The 23,373-nt window shown below is 41.6% G+C and overlaps 1 protein-coding gene across 3 annotated transcripts in view; it reads right to left on the bottom strand.

Moving 5' to 3' along the window:
• MLLT3 (MLLT3 super elongation complex subunit) overlaps positions 1–22,285 on the bottom strand; it is a 270,775-nt gene extending 248,490 nt beyond the window's left edge. The window contains exons 1-2 of one of the 3 annotated variants that reach the window (XM_059656550.1): positions 22,012–22,285; positions 19,431–19,611 (exon numbers count right to left, since the gene is read on the bottom strand). In XM_059656550.1, coding sequence (XP_059512533.1) covers positions 19,431–19,611; positions 22,012–22,101 — 271 coding nt within the window. In that variant the 5' untranslated portion in view covers positions 22,102–22,285. Of the gene's footprint in view, positions 1–19,430; positions 19,612–20,527; positions 20,720–20,967; positions 21,268–22,011 lie in introns of those variants that run through there. The other 2 variants (XM_059656548.1, XM_059656549.1) reach the window with 2 other exon arrangements.
• Positions 22,286–23,373: the final 1,088 nt, after the last annotated feature.

Raw genomic sequence — 23,373 nt, 5'->3', positions numbered from 1 at the left:
TGAGCCTCGGGGCAAACACACTGATTTCATCACATAGCGGCAGGTTTCAGGATCTTGCCCACATAACCTTTCACAATAAAGCTTTTCCCTGCCCTGTAAGCCTATAGCAATAACTCAGACACATTACACAAAAGGAAACCAACATCACTGGATTTTTAACATCATAACATCAATTTTGGGGGTCGATGGCATTGCTCTATTTCTGCCCTTAGCCAAAAACGCGAATTTAAAGTCAAAGACTTAGCATTTCCTCTGAACTTCAAGCCCCCCAGAAGGACATTTAAATATTCAATTATTGTGGAATATAAATCAAACTCAATTTTCACACTTTTCTCACAATTTTCACAATTCCCCCTGAAGGTCCTTAGGTGCAAAAAGCAAAGTCTAACTTTATAGAGTTCAAGTTTTAAAATCTGTCTATGTATAAGCAAAAAGGTTGAAATGTGTCATAGTCTAAGACAGAAAATGGTATTGTAGGAGAGTGCTAAAATTACTCGTTTTCTGCTACACTACCTGCCTGTAAATCAGAAGTTCAAATCATAGAGATCCATATCTAACACAGCAAGCATATCTGCAAAGGAGAAATGATAGTGTCTGAAACTAATAGGGTTAAACAACTTTTTTTGTGAGACTCCTGGCAAAATCTACAGCAGCTGTCTAACTTTGCCTTTAACGATCATAGCAAAAGCTCAAGGAAGTGATCCAATACAGTGCTTGGTCTTTAGTAACCAGATCGTTTCTATTTCATTTTCAGCCAAGGGAATGGAAAATGAAAACAAAATTATTCCTCAGTCAGTAAGTTTACTTGACAAGCTAATTTTTACCAACCTTTAACTTTGATGCACATGTATATCCATAAGAGCTGTTTCTTTTTTGTGTGTAGACAGCCTTAATAACGTTAAAATACTGGCTACATAAGATAAACTTCAGATGTCTATCACTTCTTTAAACCCACTTATAAAAAGTGCTCAAGGACTAGCTAAAAGAGCAAAAAAAGAAAAGACAAACATTTAGTCGTTGCTGTAAACCTGAGCCGCAGATCTTTGATTCCGTCAGTGAAGAAAACTGCAGATTTCATACTACCTAAAACAACTGTAATAATTTTCACACAAGAAACAAATTCAGTTCCTCATGGATTACAATTTTCCACCTAAAACTACTTACATTGTTTAAAATAAACAAAAAGCTCTCTCATTATATATGATCATCCAGTTATTACTAACATTTCTAAGATATCTGCTCCTAAATTCTTCTTTACCTAGAGCTTATGAAAACCAGGTATTCCAGGCATCTAACTAATCAGAACTTACAAATATTTATTTTAAACAGAAGTCTAACATTCTTCAGAAAAAATTGTTTTTCTGAAGAATATAAGAGAAACAAAGTAATCAAATCAGCAACCCAACAAAGTTACGTTTTTACTCTGGTTAATAACAACAGGTTCATACTCTAATAATTATAAATTATGTAGAAATCGTCATGACTGCAATGTTCCCCATTTCAATATTTACAATGAGGAAGTAAATACAATGTTTTATTCAAGTAAGTTTGCCTAAAGAACACTTTTTTTTTTTTTTTTACAAAGGGCATTCTTAATCCAGTATACTTAATTTATAATTCCAATCCTGTTTACTTCCACAAAATTACTTCTATAATTTTGGGAAATTTCAAGCCAACATACATTTATGCTACATCCCACAGGTAAGAGATACTAATTATAAGCTTATCTGGCATACTTTTTTATTATAACAGATCCTATATTTTACACTATCTCAACAAGAAGAAATATGGCTATTTAACATTTCAAAATGACAAATAGGTATTGATTTCTAAAGGAGAAAAATTAAAAGAAACAAAAAAGCACCTATGAATTAAAATACATTGCAAATAAGTATTCCTGAACTGACATATATATGAATGGCTTACTTGTTTTAAAAAGTAAACCTCAAATAGTGGGTTAATATGTGCTCCTTGTAGGGATTTAAACCATAAATTCTTCAGATTAAATAAATTGGTTTACAAGTAATTGAGGATGGGATTTCAAGAATGGAAAACTATCTCTGTATATTCTCTATGGCTCAGGAATTTAACTGGTTATGTTCAACATAATGCTTGGTGGGTCTTGGAGCCCACTGCCTGTAAAATCTCCCATGGAGATTCAAGACCACCCATTGAAAATAGTACAACATTACTGCCTCAAGCAAGAAGCTGGTACATAAGACTGGTTATTCAAGTCTTTTAAATACTATTTTATTGAGGGATTGTGGGAGGTGGGGGAGGGGGAGGGGAGGGGGAGGGGAGGGGGACTCATGAGTAGTGGGGAAGGAAAACTCAGACAGAAAAAAAAACCACAGTAATTTCTAAAGCAGAGGTTCCTATAGTACCCCCAGCTCCTCATCACACCCCCCTTTTTAAACAGCTACATAAACAAAGTAGTAAGTGCTCGATTTCAGAGAGAATTACATTATACGCCATTTAAACAGGCTACAAAGTACTTTTATTTGAAAAGCTGCTTCTCCTCTGTTATAAACAATTTTACTCAGCACCAATTTCAGACAAGAGAAGATGGCTTAGAGAGATGGGAGGTGGAGTTAGGAAAAACTCACTCAGTGTCTTAAATAGTTGATCCAATAAAGGTCCTTTAGAGAAAACTTGAAGTCTATTTTTCCTCCTCCAAGTAAGCACATCATACAGGAGGGCTTTTCTTTTCCAGGGTACTGCATGCACCCTGTCTCTTTAAATTCCAGGCCTGCCCCATTTCCCACGCATTCAATGAAAGCAACACGTTTGCTGGCCTCCAGCCCACAATGTCAAGTAGTTTTCTTGCTATTGAATTTCAAGATTATTCTTTTGGATCATTTGCCCTTTAGTTTTAAGCACGCCAAAGCAAAAATAATGTCTTTCTACAATAACATAAAGAAAACTCTGAGGTCTTTACAAGACTACAAGTAGAGAACACCTTGTCCCTTAGTTCCCCTTTCACTGCAAAATATGCTCCCACTCTATAACTCTAAATAAGGGCCATTTACACATTATCTTGGGCTACTTTAGCTCTGTCTGTCCTAGAGTAGAATTCTATGAGTATATTTATTTACTTTATAATACCAAAGGTGGAATCTCTAACAACCTGCAATATCCAAACCAAGTGTCCATATTACTCAAAATCTCAACTCTTCATTTGGCCCCTCAAGTATTTTTCTTAGAATGAGTTTCAAAGCAATTACTTTATTTTCTCTAATTGCAGTTAAGACATCTACATAAATTAATTTTAATAAGAAAAACAGCAAGCGAGCAAGCATTGTGATCTGTAGTCATGGTGCCAGTTTATTTACCTCATTCCCATACACACCTTAATCCTAAAGAAAGGAATCAGGCTACTATGAATCACCCCACTTAGAATTCGCTCAAAAGGAATCGAAAAAGTTAAAAACATATTAGAACTAAATTAAGCTCATGGAAAATAATGTTATCCCAAATGTTAGCAAACAGAACTTAAAGTGGCAATTTTATTGACGTAGTTGATAAAGAAATGCTCAGATCACAAAGATCAATTTTTATTATTTTTATTCTAAAGTGGAGTTAATCTGGCTAACTGTAATTTATGAATTTTATAAATGCATCTAATACAGACTTATTTTTATTTGGCATACAGTTTTGCTATGTATTTTAGCAAGTATACTTTTGATGGCTATATTTTTAAAATATTAAAAAGGTAAAGATGTTTCCCACAGATTGAAATATCATGGACTAAATCATATAAATTTTAGATAATAAATTTCAGATTACACCTTTTAAAATAACTAAAATTACAACCCTCATTTTGCAGAAATCATTACTTTTAGTTGTGTTTAAGGAATATTCATATCAATCTATCTGCATGATAGTATGCTAATAGTATTAAAACTGCTTCAGTACTAAAATATTGTTTGTGCAATTATGCATCAATTCCCCATCCAAGAAGGACCATTTCTCTCCCTGCCCTAGACATAATTACTTTTGCCTTGGTTTTGGTAATAGTTTTAAGTAATTTTTCCTTCTCATAATTTACTTCTCAATGTTTAACTTCTCAAATATATACAAAGACACAAACTAGAAATTGGTCTTCTTTTCCAATTACAGATCCCTAACTCCATCATCATATACTAACCATGATGAGCGTCCTTTTATTTGTAGTCAATTTTTAAAGTCAGATTTACCCTCTGAAAATTTTTATAACACTATACATCAAGATAAACATTTTAACAAAGTTGTAGTTATCAAAGTTCTACAGAAAAAAAAAATCAAAACTTTTTCAAACATTCCTAAGTGCTCCAAAAATTTATGCTGTACTGAAATATTAAATACTAGAGGCCCGGTGCACAAAAATTTGTGCACTCGGGGGGAAGGAGCGGTCCCTCAGCCCAGCCTGTGCCCTCTCGCAGTCTGGGACCCCTCGGGAGATAACGACCTGCTGGCTTAGGCCTGCTCCTGGGTGGCAGAGGGCAGGCCCAATCCCTAGGTGCAGCCCCTGGTCGGGCTCAGAGCAGGGCCGATTGGAGAGTTGGGGCACTGCCCCCTGTCACACACAGAGCAGGGTGGATCAGGGGGCTGGGGCGCTGCCCTCTATCACCCACAGAGCAGGGCCGATCAGGGGGTGGGGTGCCGCCACTGTCACACTCAGGGCAGGGCCGATGGGGAGGTTATGGCTCTACCCTGTCACACACAGAGCAGGGCCCGTGGGGGGTGGGGGGGTTGGGGCGCCGCACCCTGTCACACGCAGAGCAGGGCCGATCAGGGGGTTGGGGCGCCACACCCTGTCACACACAGAGCCGCAGGGCGATCAGGGGGTTGGGGAGCTCCCCCCTGTCACGCTGATCCCGGTGCTGGGAGGCATATTACCCTTTTACTATATAGGATAGAGGCCTGGTGCATGGGTGGGGCCGGCTGGTTTGCCCTGAAGGGTGTCCTGGATCAGGGTGGGGGTCTCCACTGGGGTGCCTGGCCAGTCTGGGTGAGGGCTGAGGGCTGTTTTCAGGCTGGCGGGTGACGGAAGCTCCCAACCGCTCCTTTTTTTCTTTTTCTTTTTTTTATTCTGGGCCAGCTTTAGCTCTGAGGCTCCAGCTCTTAGGCCTCCGCTCCTGAAAGCAGGTATCTGGTTTGTTTCGGTTCTATAATCGAAACAATGTATAACTCCAGCTCTGAGATCCCGGCTCGCTGAAAGCAGGTTTCTGGGGTTTTGTTTAGCTTCTGTATTTGTTACAATGTTTCTTAAACTGCAAGCTTAGAGGCCAGCAAGGCAGGCGGGGAACGTTGCAGTCCTCCGTCACTGAAGCAAGCAAGCCTCACGTGAGTTTCAAGCTGCCTGGCTGCTGGCCGCCATCTTGGCTGGCAGTTAATTTGCATATATCACTGATTAGCCAATGGGAAGGGTAGCGGTCGTACGCCAATTACCATGTTTCTCTTTTATTAGATAGGAGGATGGTTGTGTTTCTGTTACAATGAATATCTTATATGAATATGTACTTATAAATCACGTTAATCTGGTTAATGTTACAACTGTCATACAACAATAATAATTATTAAGAAATTTAAGGACATGACTTACATAAAGCTTATAATCAACTTATGAAACATTGTGCATATATTCATATTAATATTTTTAAAAACTCAAAATGACAAGGTGGTTAAAACTTTAAATAAAAAAATATAAAAATGTTCTTTGGGGAAGACATTCCGGTATATGTTCCAAATGATATAGCTTAAAACCAAACAAAGGAATAAGAAAAGAGAACTTATTTTAAACATGTTCATTTGTATATTTAAATATCTAGTCGTACTTTCACAGAAGATGTGTCATGCCATAAAACTTGAAAAATCCAACAAATTTTACTGATGAAGGAATTTTCTGATAGCCCACCTCCCAGAGATAATTTCCCTTGGCATTTTACTATAGTATTTTCTTCTCATCTTTTCATTTATGTATTTTTATCTATCACAAGTCTCAAAATGTGGATAAAAATGAACAATTCTGATATGATGAAAATGGAGTGAATTAAGTACTAAAAATCAATAATGATAAGCCCAAAAAAGAATCTCCACTGTAAGACACTATTTCAAGTAGCATTAACTATAAGCTACTGTGTAGCCTTTAAAACATCAGAACATTCTCATTTATTTGCTGCTTTCTTTAACATGTCTGCATTTATGTATTTTTATATAAATTAAATCCATGGCTCTAGTGAGTCATTAGACAAGCTAAAATAATAACTAGAATTCTTTTTCTTTGACCTAAAAGTTGTGCAGGCTGTTGCAAGTAAAGAGTAGGAGGGTACTTGCTTTTCAAGACAACTTCAATAAAATGTAAGTAGTTATCTGAAACATGATGCTTCATAAAAGCAAATTGAGTGACACAATTTCAAGGTCTGGGCTATATTATATGAAATACAAAAAATAAATAAATAAATAAATCGGTCAACTTCCATGAAAAACTCAATGATCTAACAACCTGGTCAAGAACCATACTTAAAAGAAGTAGTTTCAAATAAACACAGGGTGTCTCGAGTTCTTGGAACGTTCCAGCCTACAAGTAGTTGATGGTTGGTGTAAATGGCACCAGTATAATCAGAAAGTAATGTTTCATAACCAAAACTCCATCACCTACTATGTGAAATACCCAAGTTATCTTCTGCTTCCCTATTACAGAAGTCTTTTACCCATTTCACTGTTCACTCACCATTAAAAACAGTTAAATTCCAATATACGAAAGTTCATATCAACATTTTATGTTTTAAAAAATCATTATTCAAACTACGCTTATGAAAAGTGAGAAATTAAATATAGCAGCACACACGTATTGTCTAGCATGACAACTGACCAATATACAGATGACAGCCAATAAATGCTTGTTGTTTCATCATTATAAAAACACTACATCAGTGACACACTCAGAATTTATCCTTTTTTAAAAACTAAAGAAAAATTATATTTCAGAGCTAGAAAAGCCCACAGAGTTTATTTAGTCCAAACACATTCCTTCTACCTCCCAGGCCTGGGCCTTTACTGCTGCATTGCTAAATACTGTTCCTACCAGTTACTGAAATACATCTGACTCCTATTTTTAAAGCTAAAAGGCTAGTTTTATTTCATGGATTAAGTAGTAAAAAAAAGATAGACCTGGCCAAGTCTCTCAAATTTGTGTGTGGCTTTTTAAAAAGCATCCAAAGTAGGAAAGGAAGAATGAATAAGGGAGAACAACTCATTTCATCTATAACATAAGTTAGAACACATTCTCGGCCAACACAATGTTTCCTGCTAAATTCAAGTGGTGGTTCTGTCTGCACACAAAGTCAATTATTAGAGGTACAGAAGAAATTAGTTTTAGAACAGTGAGTAATAATTTACCACTTTGGAGAGTGGAAGCTTAAGTCTGAATTCTAACACTCTTTTTCTGACTTGCGATATCTACCTTTACGTTATACTAGTGATCTTTACGTTATACTCGTGCACAGGGGCGGGGGGCCCTCAGCCTGGCCTGCACCCTCTCCAATCTGGGACCCCTAGGGGGATTGGGCCTAAACCAGCAGTGGGACATCCCTCTCGAAATCCAGGACCACTGGCTCCTAACCGCTCACCTGCCTGCTTGATTGCCCCTAACCACTCTGCCTGCCGGCCTTCTTGCCCCAACTGCCCCCCTTTGCCGACCTGATTGCTCCCAATTGCCCCCCCTGCAGGCCTGCTCACCTCCAACTGCCCCCCTACTGCCGGGAGCCGGTCCATCCTTGCTGTTTCAAGGGACCTGGCATATATGGCATACGGTTCTTAATATATTTGCTCACCTTCTTGGCACTATGTGTTTTAACCAAGGTCTCTGAGAAAGGTTGTTTTCCCCAGGTAGGGATTTTCCCCTGAAGTTAGGGAGGGAATAAAACCCCTCAACTAAGTGCCAGGCGGGTAATTAATCCCTTTAACTACGAACAATCATGCTTAAACTACATAATCTTTTCTCCCTGGAATGGAGATATGAAACGCCCTAACCTTTGTAATAGAGATTGATAGGATTGAATCAACTGGTATAAATACAGTTGTAACAAGACAGAAACACACAGAACATAGAACAGAATCAACAAGACAGAACTCATGAGACAGAATTCAGAAGACAGAACTTCAGACACAGAACTGAGAACACAGGGCTTGGAAGACAGGACCAAGAGAGACAGAGCCTAGGCACAGAACCTACACAGAACGTTCTCTAGAGACAGAAGAACTTCACTGGAGAGAGCATGCCGGAGGATCCTGGACAGGGACTGGCCTCGGAGCTTTGAGGCAAAGCCTGGCGAGAGAGCATGGCAGGGGATCCTGGACTGAACCTGACTACAGAAATTGGCAAGAGAACCTGACTAGAACCTGGTGACCAAACCTGGCTGGAGAAGTCTCTGTGTCATTCCTTCTTCGCCGACTCCGTCCACACCTTTGGGGACCCCTGGACCTGCTGGGGCAGGACCCCGGCATCTGGCGCCCGAACAGGATCCTGGACAGGGACTGGCCTCGGAGCTTTGAGGCAAAGCCTGGCGAGAGAGCATGGCAGGGGATCCTGGACTGAACCTGACTACAGAAATTGGCAAGAGAACCTGACTAGAACCTGGTGACCAAACCTGGCTGGAGAAGTCTCCGTGTCATTCCTTCTTCGCCGACTCCGTCCACACCTTTGGGGACCCCTGGACCTGCTGGGGCAGGACCCCGGCACCCTACCAGCCTGATCACCCCCAATTGCCCTCCCCTCCTGGCCTCATTGCCCCTAACCGCCTCTGCCTTGGCCCCGCCACCATGGCTTTGTTCAGAAGGTCTCCTGGAAGGTCTCCCGGTCTAATTAGCATATTACCCTTTTATTAGTATAGATTATTGCCAAAACTTCTAATGTCTAGACTACATTGATCAAAGGTATGAGTGCTATCTACAGTGACAACATAGGTTCCATCTCATCCGATGTGTACCTCTACTGTGAAACAGGAGAAACCACAGGTACACACAAAAGGAGAGGCGAGTGCTGGACTGACTGAAGCATGTAACATGTGCTGGTGCCAGATGGTCCATATGACGAGGAAGGTAGCTTTCCACTGCTCCTACTATTTTTGTGCACAGGTAGGAGAAGTCATACAACAAACAACCCTGATAAGACAAATGTCATTCAACATTTTGAATAATCCATCCCACTAAAAGCAACCAAATCCCAACGGCCTAAACTCTCTAATTTGCACTGAGTCACTACAAAACAGCTGCTTATAATATAGGAACACAGAAAGATATCAAACAAAGGGAACAATTTTGTAAAACAGAGAATTTTCTCTTTAGTACAAAGAAAGTCTTTATTATTCAGCAATTCATATTAATGTAGTATTTGGGGTAAAAGGTATGGATGACATGAAGTCTACAATGAACCTTGTATTTAAACATTCAAAATGTTATAAATGTTTATTAAAATAAATAGATACCTAGAATAATCTGACAGTAAACTCTCCCAACACCACTCTGAGAGGAAGGAGGAAGAAAGAGGGCACAAAACCTATTTGCAAAAATTAAAGGCATCATGCAGACTAAATGTATATGTAGAAATATCAAGAGGCAAGTAAATCTGACTACTCTCTAGGCCACTGCTGTGGTTATTAATATTTTATAATATTATTAATGTATATTTTGCTTTTTTAAAATCAATATCTATACACAGCATTTGGCATGGCACTGATGGGAAAATAACTGACTAATGATTTCTGCTGGAGAGGAACCAAAAAAAAAATCTACATTTGGTAAAATTAAATATTTTAAAATTTATTTGGCTCTAAAAATATCAATCTTCTAACATGAGTAATAGCTCTAATTCAATTCAACTGATCATCTTTATAATCACTTGTGAGCATTAACTTAAATGAAAGGACCTCAGAATTCATTTCGAAGTAAGCCATAAGTATCCTTAATAAAATAATGATGGTGCATTGATTCTATCCAAAATGTTAATTGTTATCTACAACATACCTACTAAATCATGCCCAACTGCTAGCCTTATCGTTTTAGAAATCCAATGATAATAACTTTCTTCAGGCCTCAACCACTGCAAACTTACCACACTTAAAAGAATTAGATCTTATGCAACATTATTTGGTAAAACAATGTTCTGCATCCTTCATGGAATTGCAATCCTATGAGGGTGGTGGGGAGGCTAAAGGGAATGGAAATATTAGGGGGTACCTACCATTCAGTAAAAAGTTTTCCCAATGATTTAATCTCAAAAGAAAACCTCAAATCCATAAAAGGAATTTAATGCTGCCTGAAAGTAGCTATACAGCTTCTTCCTTTAAACAATATCTACCATGGTTACCACCACTTAATTAAATCCTAGATCATGTCTACAAAAGCAGTTATTGCTGAACATTAGCCTAATATAAGTGAATAATTACTCAATATTTTAAAAGTAAACATTTACTGCCATTTATTATAGTTATCTTTGCACCAGCACACTTGTGACTCATTGTGTCTACATGCAAAATCACTTCACATTTCCAGGCTGCTGACTGAAAGTAAAATGAGAGGGCAAACAAAGATGAAGAATCTCAAGTGTCCTTTCCAGCTCTAAAAGACACAAGCACATTAAGGCAGGAACCTCCTCTTCCTCTCATTTACATCCCCCCCCCCCCAATCCTTTCCCTGTTTCCTGCACATACAAAGCCTGTTGGTTAAGCACATTACCACGACCACAAATTATAACCTTAAACAAAACCCCAAAACCAAACGGAAAGCAAAACAAAACATATCATTTTGACACAATTAAAAACTTGTATATGACCAAAAACAACCATACATTAGGCTGCAAGAGAAAGAAACAAAAATAGGACAAGATTAACATCCTACAGATAAGAAAAAAAACTAACATCTCAACATCTTTTGTTTAAGACAAAAGATACAAAAAGTCAATAAAGAGGAGATCCAAATGGTCAGAAACATATAGAAAAGGCTTAACCTAGTAGAAACCAGAGAAATGTAAATGAAAACAAAAAGATACCATATTTCAACTAAATATCAAAAATAAGGAATCTTAAAATATCCAACATTGGCAAAGATGTACAGAGATAGTATGCGTTCCCTGACAAGGCATAAACTGTCACAACTACTTTGTAGAGCAATCTAACAATGTTTAGTACAAATGAAAACGTACCCTCAACTCAAATTCTAGGTTTATGTCCAAAATCTTGTTCATTTGTGTAAGGTAAAACATACCAAGATGGTCAGATGGAAAATGACCTACATAGTCCTTAACAGAGAAACAGAAACGCAATCATAAACCTATCCCTACAATACTAGGCAGGAGAACTTAAAGGGGATGAATTGGCTGTCTATCAAAAGGTTCAAAAACAGCCCTAGTCAGTTTGGCTCAGTGGATAGAGCATCATCAGCCCTCAGACTGGAGGGTCTCTGGTTCAATTCCTGGTCAAAGGCACATACCTGGGCGGCGGTTCGCTCCCTGGTCCCAGTGGAGGCGCATGAGGGAGGCAACCAGTTACTGTGTGTCTCTCACATTGATGTTTCTCTCCGTCTCTCTGTCTCTCCCCCTCCCTCCTACTCTCTCTAAAAATCAATGGAGCGATTGGGGGGGGGAGGGTAATGTAATACCTTATTGATTAAAGTATTACATATGTGTCCGCTATGAGGACACATATGTAATACTTTAATCAATAAAGAAATTTTAAAAAATCAATACAAAAAATATATTCAGGTGAGGATTAACAACAACAACAACAAAATCAAAAACGTATTGGGGGGGGGGAAGCAAGATACAAAATTATTCACTCCTGAAAATGTTCTGGAATTAAATAGTGGCAATTGCTGCGCAAGCCTGTAAATACACTAAAACCTACTAAATGTTACACTTCAAAGGGGTGAATGTGATGGTATGTGAATTACATCTCAATTGAAGAAATGATTCGCCCAGTATGACACTCTTTATGAATATTTTAAGACACAATACGCTATTACTTACAGTAATATAAATGTGCAAATGTACATAAATAGATGGAAGAACGGCTGAAGAGCTGGAAGAAAAGGTTGAGTAGCATTTAAAAATTTTAGCTGAATCTATAATACTTTAAATCCCTAAAATCAAAACAAGGAAGCAAATATGATAAAATGTAAACACTTTCATTCTTGGTAGTGAGGATTTGAATGTTTGTTATCATTCTTTCCTTTGTGTTTTCCTGTACTATTTTTTTTTTTTTTTAGAACTATCAAAAGGGCACAAAGCAGGCATATCACAATGACAAAATGTTAAATGCCTAGTACATACATAAGATACCTGTCATTACTAATCAACTAAATGCAAATAAAAATGAGGTATTATTTCATCCAAAGATTTTAAAAAACAACTGGGGGGTGGGGAGGTAAGAGATCAACCAAAGGACTTGTATCCGTGCAAATGAGCATGACCAAAGGACACAGACAATAGGGGGGTGGGGGCATGTGCTGGGGTGCAAGAGCAGGTGTGGGAAGGTCAATGGGGAAAAAAGGAGACATATGTAAAACTTTCAACAATAAAGAATTTTTTTAAAAAAACTGCCTAGCCAATGTGGCTCAGTGGTTGAGCCTCGAGCTATAAACCTGGAGGTCACAGTGCGATTCCCGGTCAGGGCGTAGGTTGCGGGCTCCATCCCCAGTGTGGGGTGTGCAGAAGGAAGCAGATCAATGATTCTCTCATCACGGATGATTCTATCTCTCTCTCCCTCTCCCTTCCTCTCTGAAATCAATAAAAATATATATTTTTTAAAAAAATTATGAATTCCCAGTACTGGCAACCACATGGGGAAACAGGCAGTATAAACTGATACAATCTTTTTGAAGGAAAGTTGGTGATGCATTATCAAAATTTAAAATATATGTACCTTGACTCACCTACCTCCCATCTGGAAAGTTAACATAAAAAATTATTGGAAAACCATAGGAATAAATGTCAAGGCCTCGGCTAGGTGACTCGTTTGATCTGAGTATCGTCTGGTACACCAAAAGGTTGCTGGTTCGATCCCCAATTGGGGCAGATGCTGGAGGCATCCTATCAATGTTTCTGTTTCTCTCTCTCTCTCTCTCTCTCTCTCTCTCTCTCTCTCTCTCTCTCTCTCTCTCTCTCTCCATATATATATATATATATCCCCCCCGGCCCTCTCTAACAATCAATGAAAACATGTGCTCAGGTGAGGATTTAAATAAGTAAGTGTCAAGGATGTTCACATAGCATTATTCATGTCAAATTCAAATGAGAACAATCTGTATGTCCAAATAATGTATAACAAATCTATATTCAACATAATACCATACAATTCAGCTTTAAAAAGATGATATTCCATCTGTGCAAGGGTAAGAATGTCTAACTGTGCATCAGTGCTTTATCCCCAGCTCTGTACAACTGTGCAATGTAATTTCTCAATTTCTATGATATTTATAACAAAAGCTCTTTTTACAAAACACTGTGAACTACCTGTATTATCATCAATGGGCAATTATTTATCCAAAGACTCTTTTCAGACAAGTTACAGTCCCAAAAATGAATACAGCACTACAAACAAGAGTAAGGAGAACCACAAAGTATAAGAGAATAAAAGGTTAAAGCATTACAATATATGTTATTAGGAAGAGAATGAACTAAAGAGATTCTGACCACATGCACACAAAACAAATGTTTTAAGAGAGTATGATTTTGTGTCACTGAACAAGAGAATTTCTCTTTCTACATTTCAGCTTCTTCTCTCAGGAGTAAAAGCATAAACTAAAACAAAGTATAAAGACCAAAGGAACAAAATATAGAAATCTATATTATTTCCATTAGAGCAATGTGAAGCATTATGTTTCAAAGATCAAAAATGTTCTACATTCTGGTCAAATAAATTAAAATCCAATAAAGTTCAGTAATATATTGAGTCCTTGCTTAATTTTGTAATTGGTATAATTGTATTTAACGTCTCCCCCCTCCAAGTTCTCTTTTGAAAACTTAAGTCACTAAGAGATTAAAAAAAAAAAATTCCCCATCTTAGAACTATAAAAGCTGTGTTAAGTAGGAGTCATCTGTAATAAATGACCAGAAAAGAGAGCGGAAGGGCTAAGGTGGGTCCATGGAAGGCCACTGGAAGAAAACTTCAAGGAACCAAGAGAAGGAACAAAGGATCTTTAAGGTAAAATTATGAAATTATGATACCCCTACCCTGTCTACCTCATGAAGGTCATGCTAAAGAGGGTCCCCTAAAATAATAGATGTAAAAGGCTTCCACAAAACACAGATAACACAGTATAAAATGGGCTGCTTAGAATGGATATTAAGTATACAATATATCCAGTAAAACCAAAGTTTGGGACTTCCTTTTCTGAAAAATATTGTTAGATAATTGTTACACTGGAAGTTACCCAGGCAAATGCCTTGAAAGATTTATCTTTTCTCTTTCCACTAAATGAATGTTTTGTTAGCAACAATAATGGTTTTTAAAAATCAGCTTCCACATATTAAGAGGGCAGTTTATATGTGCCAGGTTGTATGCTGAATATTTTATGCTAGAGGTTCTCCAAGTGTAGTCTGGGGACCCCAGGACCCCCAAGACCTTTTCCAGGGACTGGCAAAGTTAAAATTATTTTCATAACAACTCTAAGACATTAGCTGCCTTTTTTCACTCTCATTCTCTCTTGAGTGTACAGCAGAGTTTTCCAAAAGCTACAATGGCATGTGATAACACATCAGACTGAACACAGAAGCACATAAGAGGATCCAGTTGTCTTCTATTAAACAAAACATTAAAGAGACAAAAAAAATAAAACCATGTCACTCTTTTTCCTCTTCTTCTGTCTTAGAATTTGTTTAAAATGTCTCCACTTTAATATCTAATCCAGTAAATATTAATAGATAAAACTTGCACAGAAAAAGCTCTTTGGAGTCCTCAACTTTTAAGTGTAAAGAGGTCTGAAGATCAATAAATCTGAGAACACCTGATTCATATTCAATCAACTTCTGAGGTACTGGTGCTGTTCAATCATCATTCCCTTTACACAAATGAGGACACAACTGAGAAAAAGACACAGAGGTGACTTGCTCACGATCACACCAAACATCTCTTAAGTCAGCATTTGAATACAAGTCCTAAGCTTAACTCCTCACCACTGAGCAATTCATGATAGTTCAAGATCACTTTTAGATAGCAACATGTTAATCCCTGTTTAAAAGGCAATGTTCTATACTGTGTCTTTACTCTTTGACTTTCAGTCTTAAAGCATCATGACTGCTCATTGGAGTGCTTTAAATATATAGAATTAACTTTTTAAAAAAATCAGACACTGCCAAAATAACCCCCATCACCACCAGTGCCTTCAGCACCCTCTGAGAAAACTATTGATAGTTTTACTTATATACATACACGCATAAATATGTTTATCTGGTTAAGCACATTTTTAAATGGATCACACTGATTTAGTAACTAGCCTTATTTCACTTAATTTATCTTGAAGATCTTTCTGCACCTACAAAGAGATTTACCTCTTTTTGTATAGATTACCATCATTTATTCCTACTCAGTTGAGGTCCTCCTTATGGCTTACTATTAAAAAAACAGTCACAGGAAATATGATGTGCCTTTGTGTAGTTGTGAAGCCATATCTGTTCAAAAGAAATTCCTAGAAGTAAAATTCTGGGTCAACGGGTATAAACGTTTACAATCTTAATAGATTTTGCCAAATGCCCTCCGACATGTCTGTGCCCAATTTACATTCTCACTAATACCACATGAGAGTTCCTCCAGCAACTGAGTTTTCAGGTGCCTTAGAAAATTACACTTAACGTTGCTTCAAAATGCCAAGTAATAAAACTGTTTTCACTGGTCATCTTAATTCCATACAGAACTCTACACAAATCTTATAACACTCACTGAGTGTATCAGTATAGTTTTCCATCTTTATTTTTCCTTACACCTTTTAAAAATACCTCAAAAGAGAAAATACACCAGGTGCATACAATATCTGCAACTAGTAAGCCCTCAAATTTTAGATACCCTGATAAAAAGTTATTCAAATTATTTCAGAACACAAATCAGAACGACACAGTAAAGCTGGGTCAAACACTTAAATCAAAGGACAGTTATAAATGTGGATTTATTACGCTTTATCTGCCCACTCAAAGGACTAAGGCTACAAATAAAAAGCTATCAATTCATACCACTGGCCAAATTAGCTTACATAAAATAATAAGCAACAGATTTCATATCATAAATGTCAGTGGAACAGATTGTAATAGTAAGGATGGCTGTAATTGAAAAGAAAGTTCATTCAAATTCACATCATACTGAAAATGAAAACATTAATATTTTAAATGAAATGTTTTGAATGTGACTATTCATTTCAGTCATATCAGACTATTATAAATCTTTGGTACTAACAAGATATGGTCTTTTTATCAAGTAGATGGTTTTAAAATGCATTATACTCTGACCTGCCTATTCTGGATACTCTAGGTTTCATCATTTCATCAAAATCTCTCTCTCTCTCTCTCTCTCTCTCTCTCTCTCTCTCTCTCTCTCTCGACTTTGTGTTAGTAGTTTTAAAATTGAAAGTCTCCAATACATCTTTGGGACAGAGTAAAACCTCATTAAATCAAGTCCAATTAGCTCAATTCTGAAATGGCATATGTAATTCTCATTGGGCAACAAGCTGATGGTACTATAATTTCTTCCCCTACAAGTTCTCATAATATTATTGTGAAATAAAGGAAATCAACCTGAAAATTAATTAACTTTTTCAAACCAAAGATTTATAAAACTAAGGACTCATCCATCTTGGTGGCTAAGGGGTTCATCCTCAGTGCTAAGGTCCACTTCTGTTTATCTGCTACCATATATAGTGAAAGTGACTTAACTTATTAATAGCCATTCAGAGTTTAGAATATGTGCATTCCCTTTAAGTATTTTGTGACTCAGATTTCTCACAAAGCCATTTTTGTAGTTTCTCCCATTTTCGATCCTAACACTTATAGGTCTATAATATCGCAAATATAGCACCGTACGAGGTACAGAAGTCGACTTAGAAATGCCTGGCATTCTTATTCTGTGCCTATTCTTATCAGTTTGAAAGACATTATAGGCCAAAAAATGAGTCCCAGGATTAAGTGGCGTGTTTGGTGTTAAATGAATTCACAACTATTCCCAATGATCAGGGAAACCTTCCCTCGCAATCTGAATCATGTGTAATTACAGTATGACAAGGTCTCTCCTGGGCTATGTAAGCTGGCATTTTTCCCAGGACTTGTCACATCATGGGAAGCACACATACAAATAAAAATCCAAAAATAAACATTTTAAAACAATGGCTTATAGACTACGTAAAGAAACTCCACAGTTGAGAATGAAAATCGAAGGGCCCAACGGATAAGCTGACATCTCACCAGAGACATCTGGGAAGACATGGTATCATCAAGTGGCTTACCACCCCTAGCAACAACTCCCAGGTGTGGGCTGTGTGGGCAGCACCCTCACATGCCCCCAGGCTGGACAGAAAACCATTAGGTATGGGGAATAAAGGGGCACATCACCACACACACCCACTGCAGCAGAGAATGGTGGTGAAGTATGGGGAGGTTGAGCATCTTTAATTGCATAATGCCAATTTGTAGATGGTTAAGGCACCTAAACAAAGTTATCTTAAGAGCTACACATCCTCTACCAACTGACTTAGTTTCCCTGATTCAATAAACATGGTTGTTGCTTTTTTGTTAAGTATTATTTCACCTCGAAGTGAATAGCAGCCCAACAGTCATAATAGTGTGTACCAGGGATCTTAGAAGATGGTTTCTTTTGTTTAAATTCCTCTGCAGTGGCTCTATGGGCACATGGAAAAGGGAGAGGGAGATTCCAAGAGGCATCATACTCAATCTCTTAGAGTGACAGAAACTTGACAATACTCATCCTTATCACAGTTTTGAGGAAATGTGAATATAATATCCCTGGCTCTATTTTGATAGAAAATGCTAGCAAAATCTAAATGTCTTTCCCTATAGGCCATGCATATTCCTCTCCATCTATTAGAAGCTGGATTCATTTATCAACCATCCAGCAGAGCCCATCAAATTCAACTATTCAAGTTTTCAAAAGGAACTATAAAACAGACCACTAAAGGCAAAACATACATCCTACATCGCAGTACATGAGCTCTGGAAACAAAAGTAAGCGTTAACACAAGCCTCTACCACCTCTAAGGCACACAGCATTTCTCTTTATTCCGCCCCTGAATGTTCAATAATTTCCACGTAGCTCTAAGCAGAATGGATTTATTATGATGTGACCCTAAGAAGCTGCAGGAGTTCTAGATGCCAATAAAGATTACGGATCAAATGGAGGATAACTACTAACCATTGTGTCCACTTAGATAAATAAACCTGCTCACAAACAAAGCACCTTATTGTATTTACATTGTTGCCTCCACTAATCCAACTAAAACAACCAGACAGTAGCTTTCCAGAGGCTGTGGGGAATAGAAATCAGGATTTCTCAAACTCTCTCTCAATTTCTGTTAAAAGAACACCCGGTTTCTTTTCTTCAAGACTGTCTTATCCTTTCTGGAAAATGTTTGGGAACCCAGGGCTCAGCAGGATTACGCAAACTAGAGACCACGGCTAAAAACCAAGGTGGGGAGGGACTGAAACACCGGACAAAACCTCGTTCCTCTGAAAACTTAGACTGGACCTCTGCAGGGACCCGCTTCCCTTGCAGATCACATGGGGCAGACATTTCATTTCAGAAGGTTGTTCAAAATCAAATGAGCAGTTAAGTGCCATTGGGGATTGGGGATGAGAAAACCCCCCAACTAAACGTAAAATCTTGACCGTGTAGGCTGGGGGTGGCTAATCCACAAAAGGAAAAGTCTGTGACAACTGGCCACTCAATGCCTCCTATACAGGGAGGAAGGCAGAGAAGACCCCAAAGAGAGGCGACTTCTCGAGAAGGAACAATAACTACGTCCCATACATTCTCTGCCAATAACACAGGTAAGTCACCCATTTCTTGGGGGGTGGGGGGGAGCTCAAACTGTTTATTCCCTCCAGCCCCACTCCCCACACCCAACAACTAATTGCACCTTTCCCACAGAACCCGCGGCTAACCCCAGAGGACCGGTGAGGGCTGGCTGGGGATGAATAAACACTCGACACCTGATGGTGCTTTCTCTTCGGTGACTTTCTCGCAGCCGAAGCCGCCTGCACAGGCGGGAGCCCGGACCTCGCCAGCGCGGCGCCGTGCACCCGGGTCCCAAGGCTCCGCGGGCGAGCGCGACTGGGGGGGGGGGGGGAGGGCGGGGAGAGAGGCAGGGAGAGGGGCAGGGGACCGCCGGGCCGAGCGATTGTTCCCTCCGCCGGCAAAGACATTTTTTATCGAGCTCCTTTTGTACTCGAGCCCTACCTCTTTTTGGCCTAGGGAAGCTTTCGTGCAAGTGGAAGACGACTTTCTCCACAAAGTGCTGGATGTTACTGTGCTCCGGGCCGCGCACGAACACCATCCAGTCGTGGGTGAAGCCCTCCACGGTGGGTTTTTTCCTCACCTGGGCGCGGTGCCCCAGCTCGAGCTTCACCTGCACGGCACACTGCGGGAGGAGAGACAGCCGTGAACGACAGGAAGGCGACCCGTTCGACCCTGCACGTTGCGCCTGACATTTATTTTTCCCCTTCCCTCCTGGAAACGCACATAAAAGGCACCGGCGGTGCCCTCTGCATCCACGTTTCACGCGCGTGGGCGCGCAGACTCCACACCCCCAAAGACAGCCGGCCAGGCCCCCGGCGCCCCGGGCCCAGCATCGACACCGGCCTGCATTGTAACGGAATGTTACCCCCATTAGGAAGGGGGTCCGGGGTCTGGGGGAAGAGGGAAAAACACACTCAGCCACGACAAGCACGACAACAAATTAGAAGACTATTCGGAGACGATGCCGGGGCGGTTTCCCGGCGTGGGAGGGGAGGTAGCCGGGACTCGGAAGGGGGTTCGGGCGAGCCCCCTCCCTGAAAGTACCCCGGCGACAGGCACACGCCGAGGAAGTCTTTGTGTACGTGTGTGTGTGCGTGCGTGTGGAGCGCTGTGCCAGGCTGAATGGAAACTACAGGCAGCCTCCGCGGATGGGCACAAACTCCCGTGCTCCTATCCCGGGGTTCGTGCACAACAAAAATGAGACCTGGTCACACACACACGCACGCACGCCCGCAGGAACACGCCGAGGCATCCATAACTTAAGGCACCCCGCACCCTCCAGCGCAGAGCCCCACGCGATCGGCGAGGCCATCCTAACGGAGCCCCCGCAACACACTTCCAAGAGCCAAAGTGGCCCCAAAGTACCTCCTTCCTCCCCCCCACCCCCAAAAAAATGAAATTCAGAAAGGCAGGGCGGCGGGCGGACAGCCACGGAGCCTGGGCTGCGCGCAGCCCCGCGCGGGGGCAAAGTTGCGTGCGGCCCCGCCGCTGTCAGCCCGCACACTCCGGCTCACACACGCGCGCCGCGGAGAACGCACCATCGTAGCGGCCGCCGAGGCTGCTCACCGCGTCCCGGACTGTGCCCGCGGCTCCCGGCGGCGGCGGCGGCTGAAATATGGCTGAGTTATTATTCGCCTCCTTCCACCGTGTGTGAGTGTGTGTGAGTGCGCGCGTGTGAGCGAGAGTGCGCTTCTTGCGATTGCAAAGAGAGGCGAGGAGGGAGGAGGCGCGGGGGGTGGGGGGGGAGAGAGAGAGAGAGAATGTGTGTGCGCGCGCGCGCGCCGTGGGGGGGGGGAGGTTGGAGGGAGGGGAGCCGAGGCTGAGGGAGCGGCAGCAGCTCCCTGCAAACCGTACCAACATTTTCTAATTGAAACCGCTGAGCGCTGGCGCTGTCTGGGCTGCGGTGGCGGCACGGGGCGAGGGAGGAAAGGCGGGGGGTGGGGGGGGATCTTTTATTATTATTTTTGCATGTACTTACCGAGCTAGCCATGCCTGGGGGCTCGGAGGTTTGCTGGGGTGTTGTGAGGTACCCCCCTCCCCGCCCCCCTCAGCTGTAATTCATGAAGAGGCTGCTATGAATGAGAGCGCGCCCAGGAGCAGAGGGTAGATGGCGGACATTCTCTGCCTTTTTCCCCCCGCGTTCGCTCGCTCGCTGGGTTATTAAACTCAGCCCCAAAAGCAAAAGCAGCAGCAGCAGCGGCAGCTCCGGGGCCGGAGGATGAGATTCCGGAGCATGCGCCGTGGCGGCTGGCACCCGGGCTCCCAGCCTCTCGGGGCGGAGGGAGGGCGGAGCGCGCGGGGAGGCCGAGCGAGCGAGCCAGGGGGAGCTCGAAAGAGCCAATCGCCGGCCGCCTCCCGAAACCCGGCGGCCGGCCGCGCCGCACTGGAACGCCCCGCTTAAAGTAACAGGTTCCCGCTGGGGGTGGGGTGCACAGGGTGGCTGGGCGGGGAGGGGGCGTTGGAGTGGGGGGAGAGGCGGGCTGGGGAGCCACCCCTGCCCATGTGTAAACTCCCTTCGCCCTACAATAAAAAACGGATTAAAACTGCTGGAATGTAGCCACTGCCCAGAGCCCCCAGCAGCCGGAGAAGGGGTGTTAAATCAAGTGTTTGGCGTTAGTTAGCACGCTGGAGGGAGGGAGGGAGGGAGGGAGGGGCTTTCTCTTACTTTCCACCACGTCTTTTTGTGGTTTTGTGCTGACAAGGCAAGAACTCTCACCCAAACAAACTTATTGAAGGACTGAGCCAGAGAAATACCATCCTACAAATAAGCAGGAATGAGCGATCGCTGAGACTGTTATAACCGGCAACAATCCCCTGGCCCCCTTCCCCATCCACTCACAGGCGCCGGCCCCCGCGCTCCCCACCCATCTGCCTCTGCCACCGCCACCGCCACGGAAACGATAAAGATGAAATGAACCGGAGAGAAAGGAGAATGCTATTTCCTTCCAAGGGAACGCCTCCCGCGTCGGTAGTCCACGGCGGGGAGGCATCCCAAAGCCATGCCCAGGTGAAGGCGAAATACCTGGGCGCGCCGGGTGCAGACCTTCCGGGAGGGTGCTTGGAGTGGTTTCCTTCGGGATGTTTTCCCTCCTTTCAACCTGCCGGGTTGCATCAGAACGCGGAGGCTTGTCCTCTGAGGAAGCGAGGGGCAACTGGGAGCCTTAAAATATCAGATCAAGTGTCTACTGACTGTAATGTGCATCAATTGGATTCTACTCTTTAGGCGTATTGGTGACAGCCAACGTAATCCCATCTCTGCGCCTTAATCCGGTTAGGTTCCCGGAGTGACAACCAGTCGCGGAAGTGTTCCCGGAGGCGCGCGCCTGCAACGTCCCCACTCGGGTTGTTTGGTCTCGGCGGCCGGGGATGGAACAGCTCCGCCACGCGTGGGGCGGGGGGAGGAATACTGACTAGCTTCCTTTAGCAACGCAGACAACCTTTACAAAGGAAACGGATAAGATCTAGACAACTGATTTGAAAGTGAAAGATGGGTGTAACTTAGGTTCGTTAAGTAAAGATCCTTGCATCTCTCTAGCACCCTTTCTGCCGCCTTGATCTTCTTTCTTTTCTCCCCCTCTTTTCCCCCCCTCGCTTTCCAGTTTCTTTCTGAATCTTTCCTTTGGCTTCATACTCTTTTCCCAACCTTCGCGCTTTACTTACTGCTTTTCTTCTTTCTGGCTCACCTTTCTTGCTTTTTTTTCATTTTTCTTTCATAAAAACCACAAAAGCACGTCGTCTTGGCCCTTGGGTTAAAGAGAGTAGTGTAACGGGAAGGAGTGTAACGGGAGGAAGACTACCTGGAGCATCCGGGGTCTTATTTGTTAATTTTCAGCCCTCCCAGCTGCTCGCAAAAAATAATAATAATAATAAAAATAACCCGAATAAGATCCTCCACTTACAACCAAGAAAACTTCTCTGGCTTAAGGACCCCAACTTCTGTCATCTCTCTCTTGAAATTTAGCACAGAGTGGAGAGAACGACGGAGGGAGAAGTATTTTAATCCAAGGGCTTAGATTTCTCATCTGACCTACATGTACACGGATGCATATCATGCACCTGTAGGTGTGTCTGTGCATGCATATGAGGACTAAATATATATACACGTAGGCAAGCTGGGTGTTAGGAGCGACATGAAGGGTGGACCTGCTTGCTAAGCATTATTGCATTTTTTATAAAATAATCAAATTGGAAAGAAGCCCTTTGGTGTAATAAGATTGGGAACTGATGGCCGTCTGGATGTGCCATTAGCAAAGCCATTTTCTATAAGGGCGGCAACCAGGAGGCAGCCAGAGCAGCTCACCACACAGGTGAAAAACAACAATCCTGTTTTTATTTTAAGTTAACTTCAGGGTTTGACTAACTTCTCTTGAAACTTTCTCTTATA

This window comes from Myotis daubentonii, chromosome 11 (assembly GCF_963259705.1).
Source record: "Myotis daubentonii chromosome 11, mMyoDau2.1, whole genome shotgun sequence".
Lineage (NCBI taxonomy): Eukaryota > Metazoa > Chordata > Mammalia > Chiroptera > Vespertilionidae > Myotis > Myotis daubentonii.
Note: the sequence above shows the minus strand (reverse complement) of the source record. Positions and strands in the feature narration are given on the sequence as shown.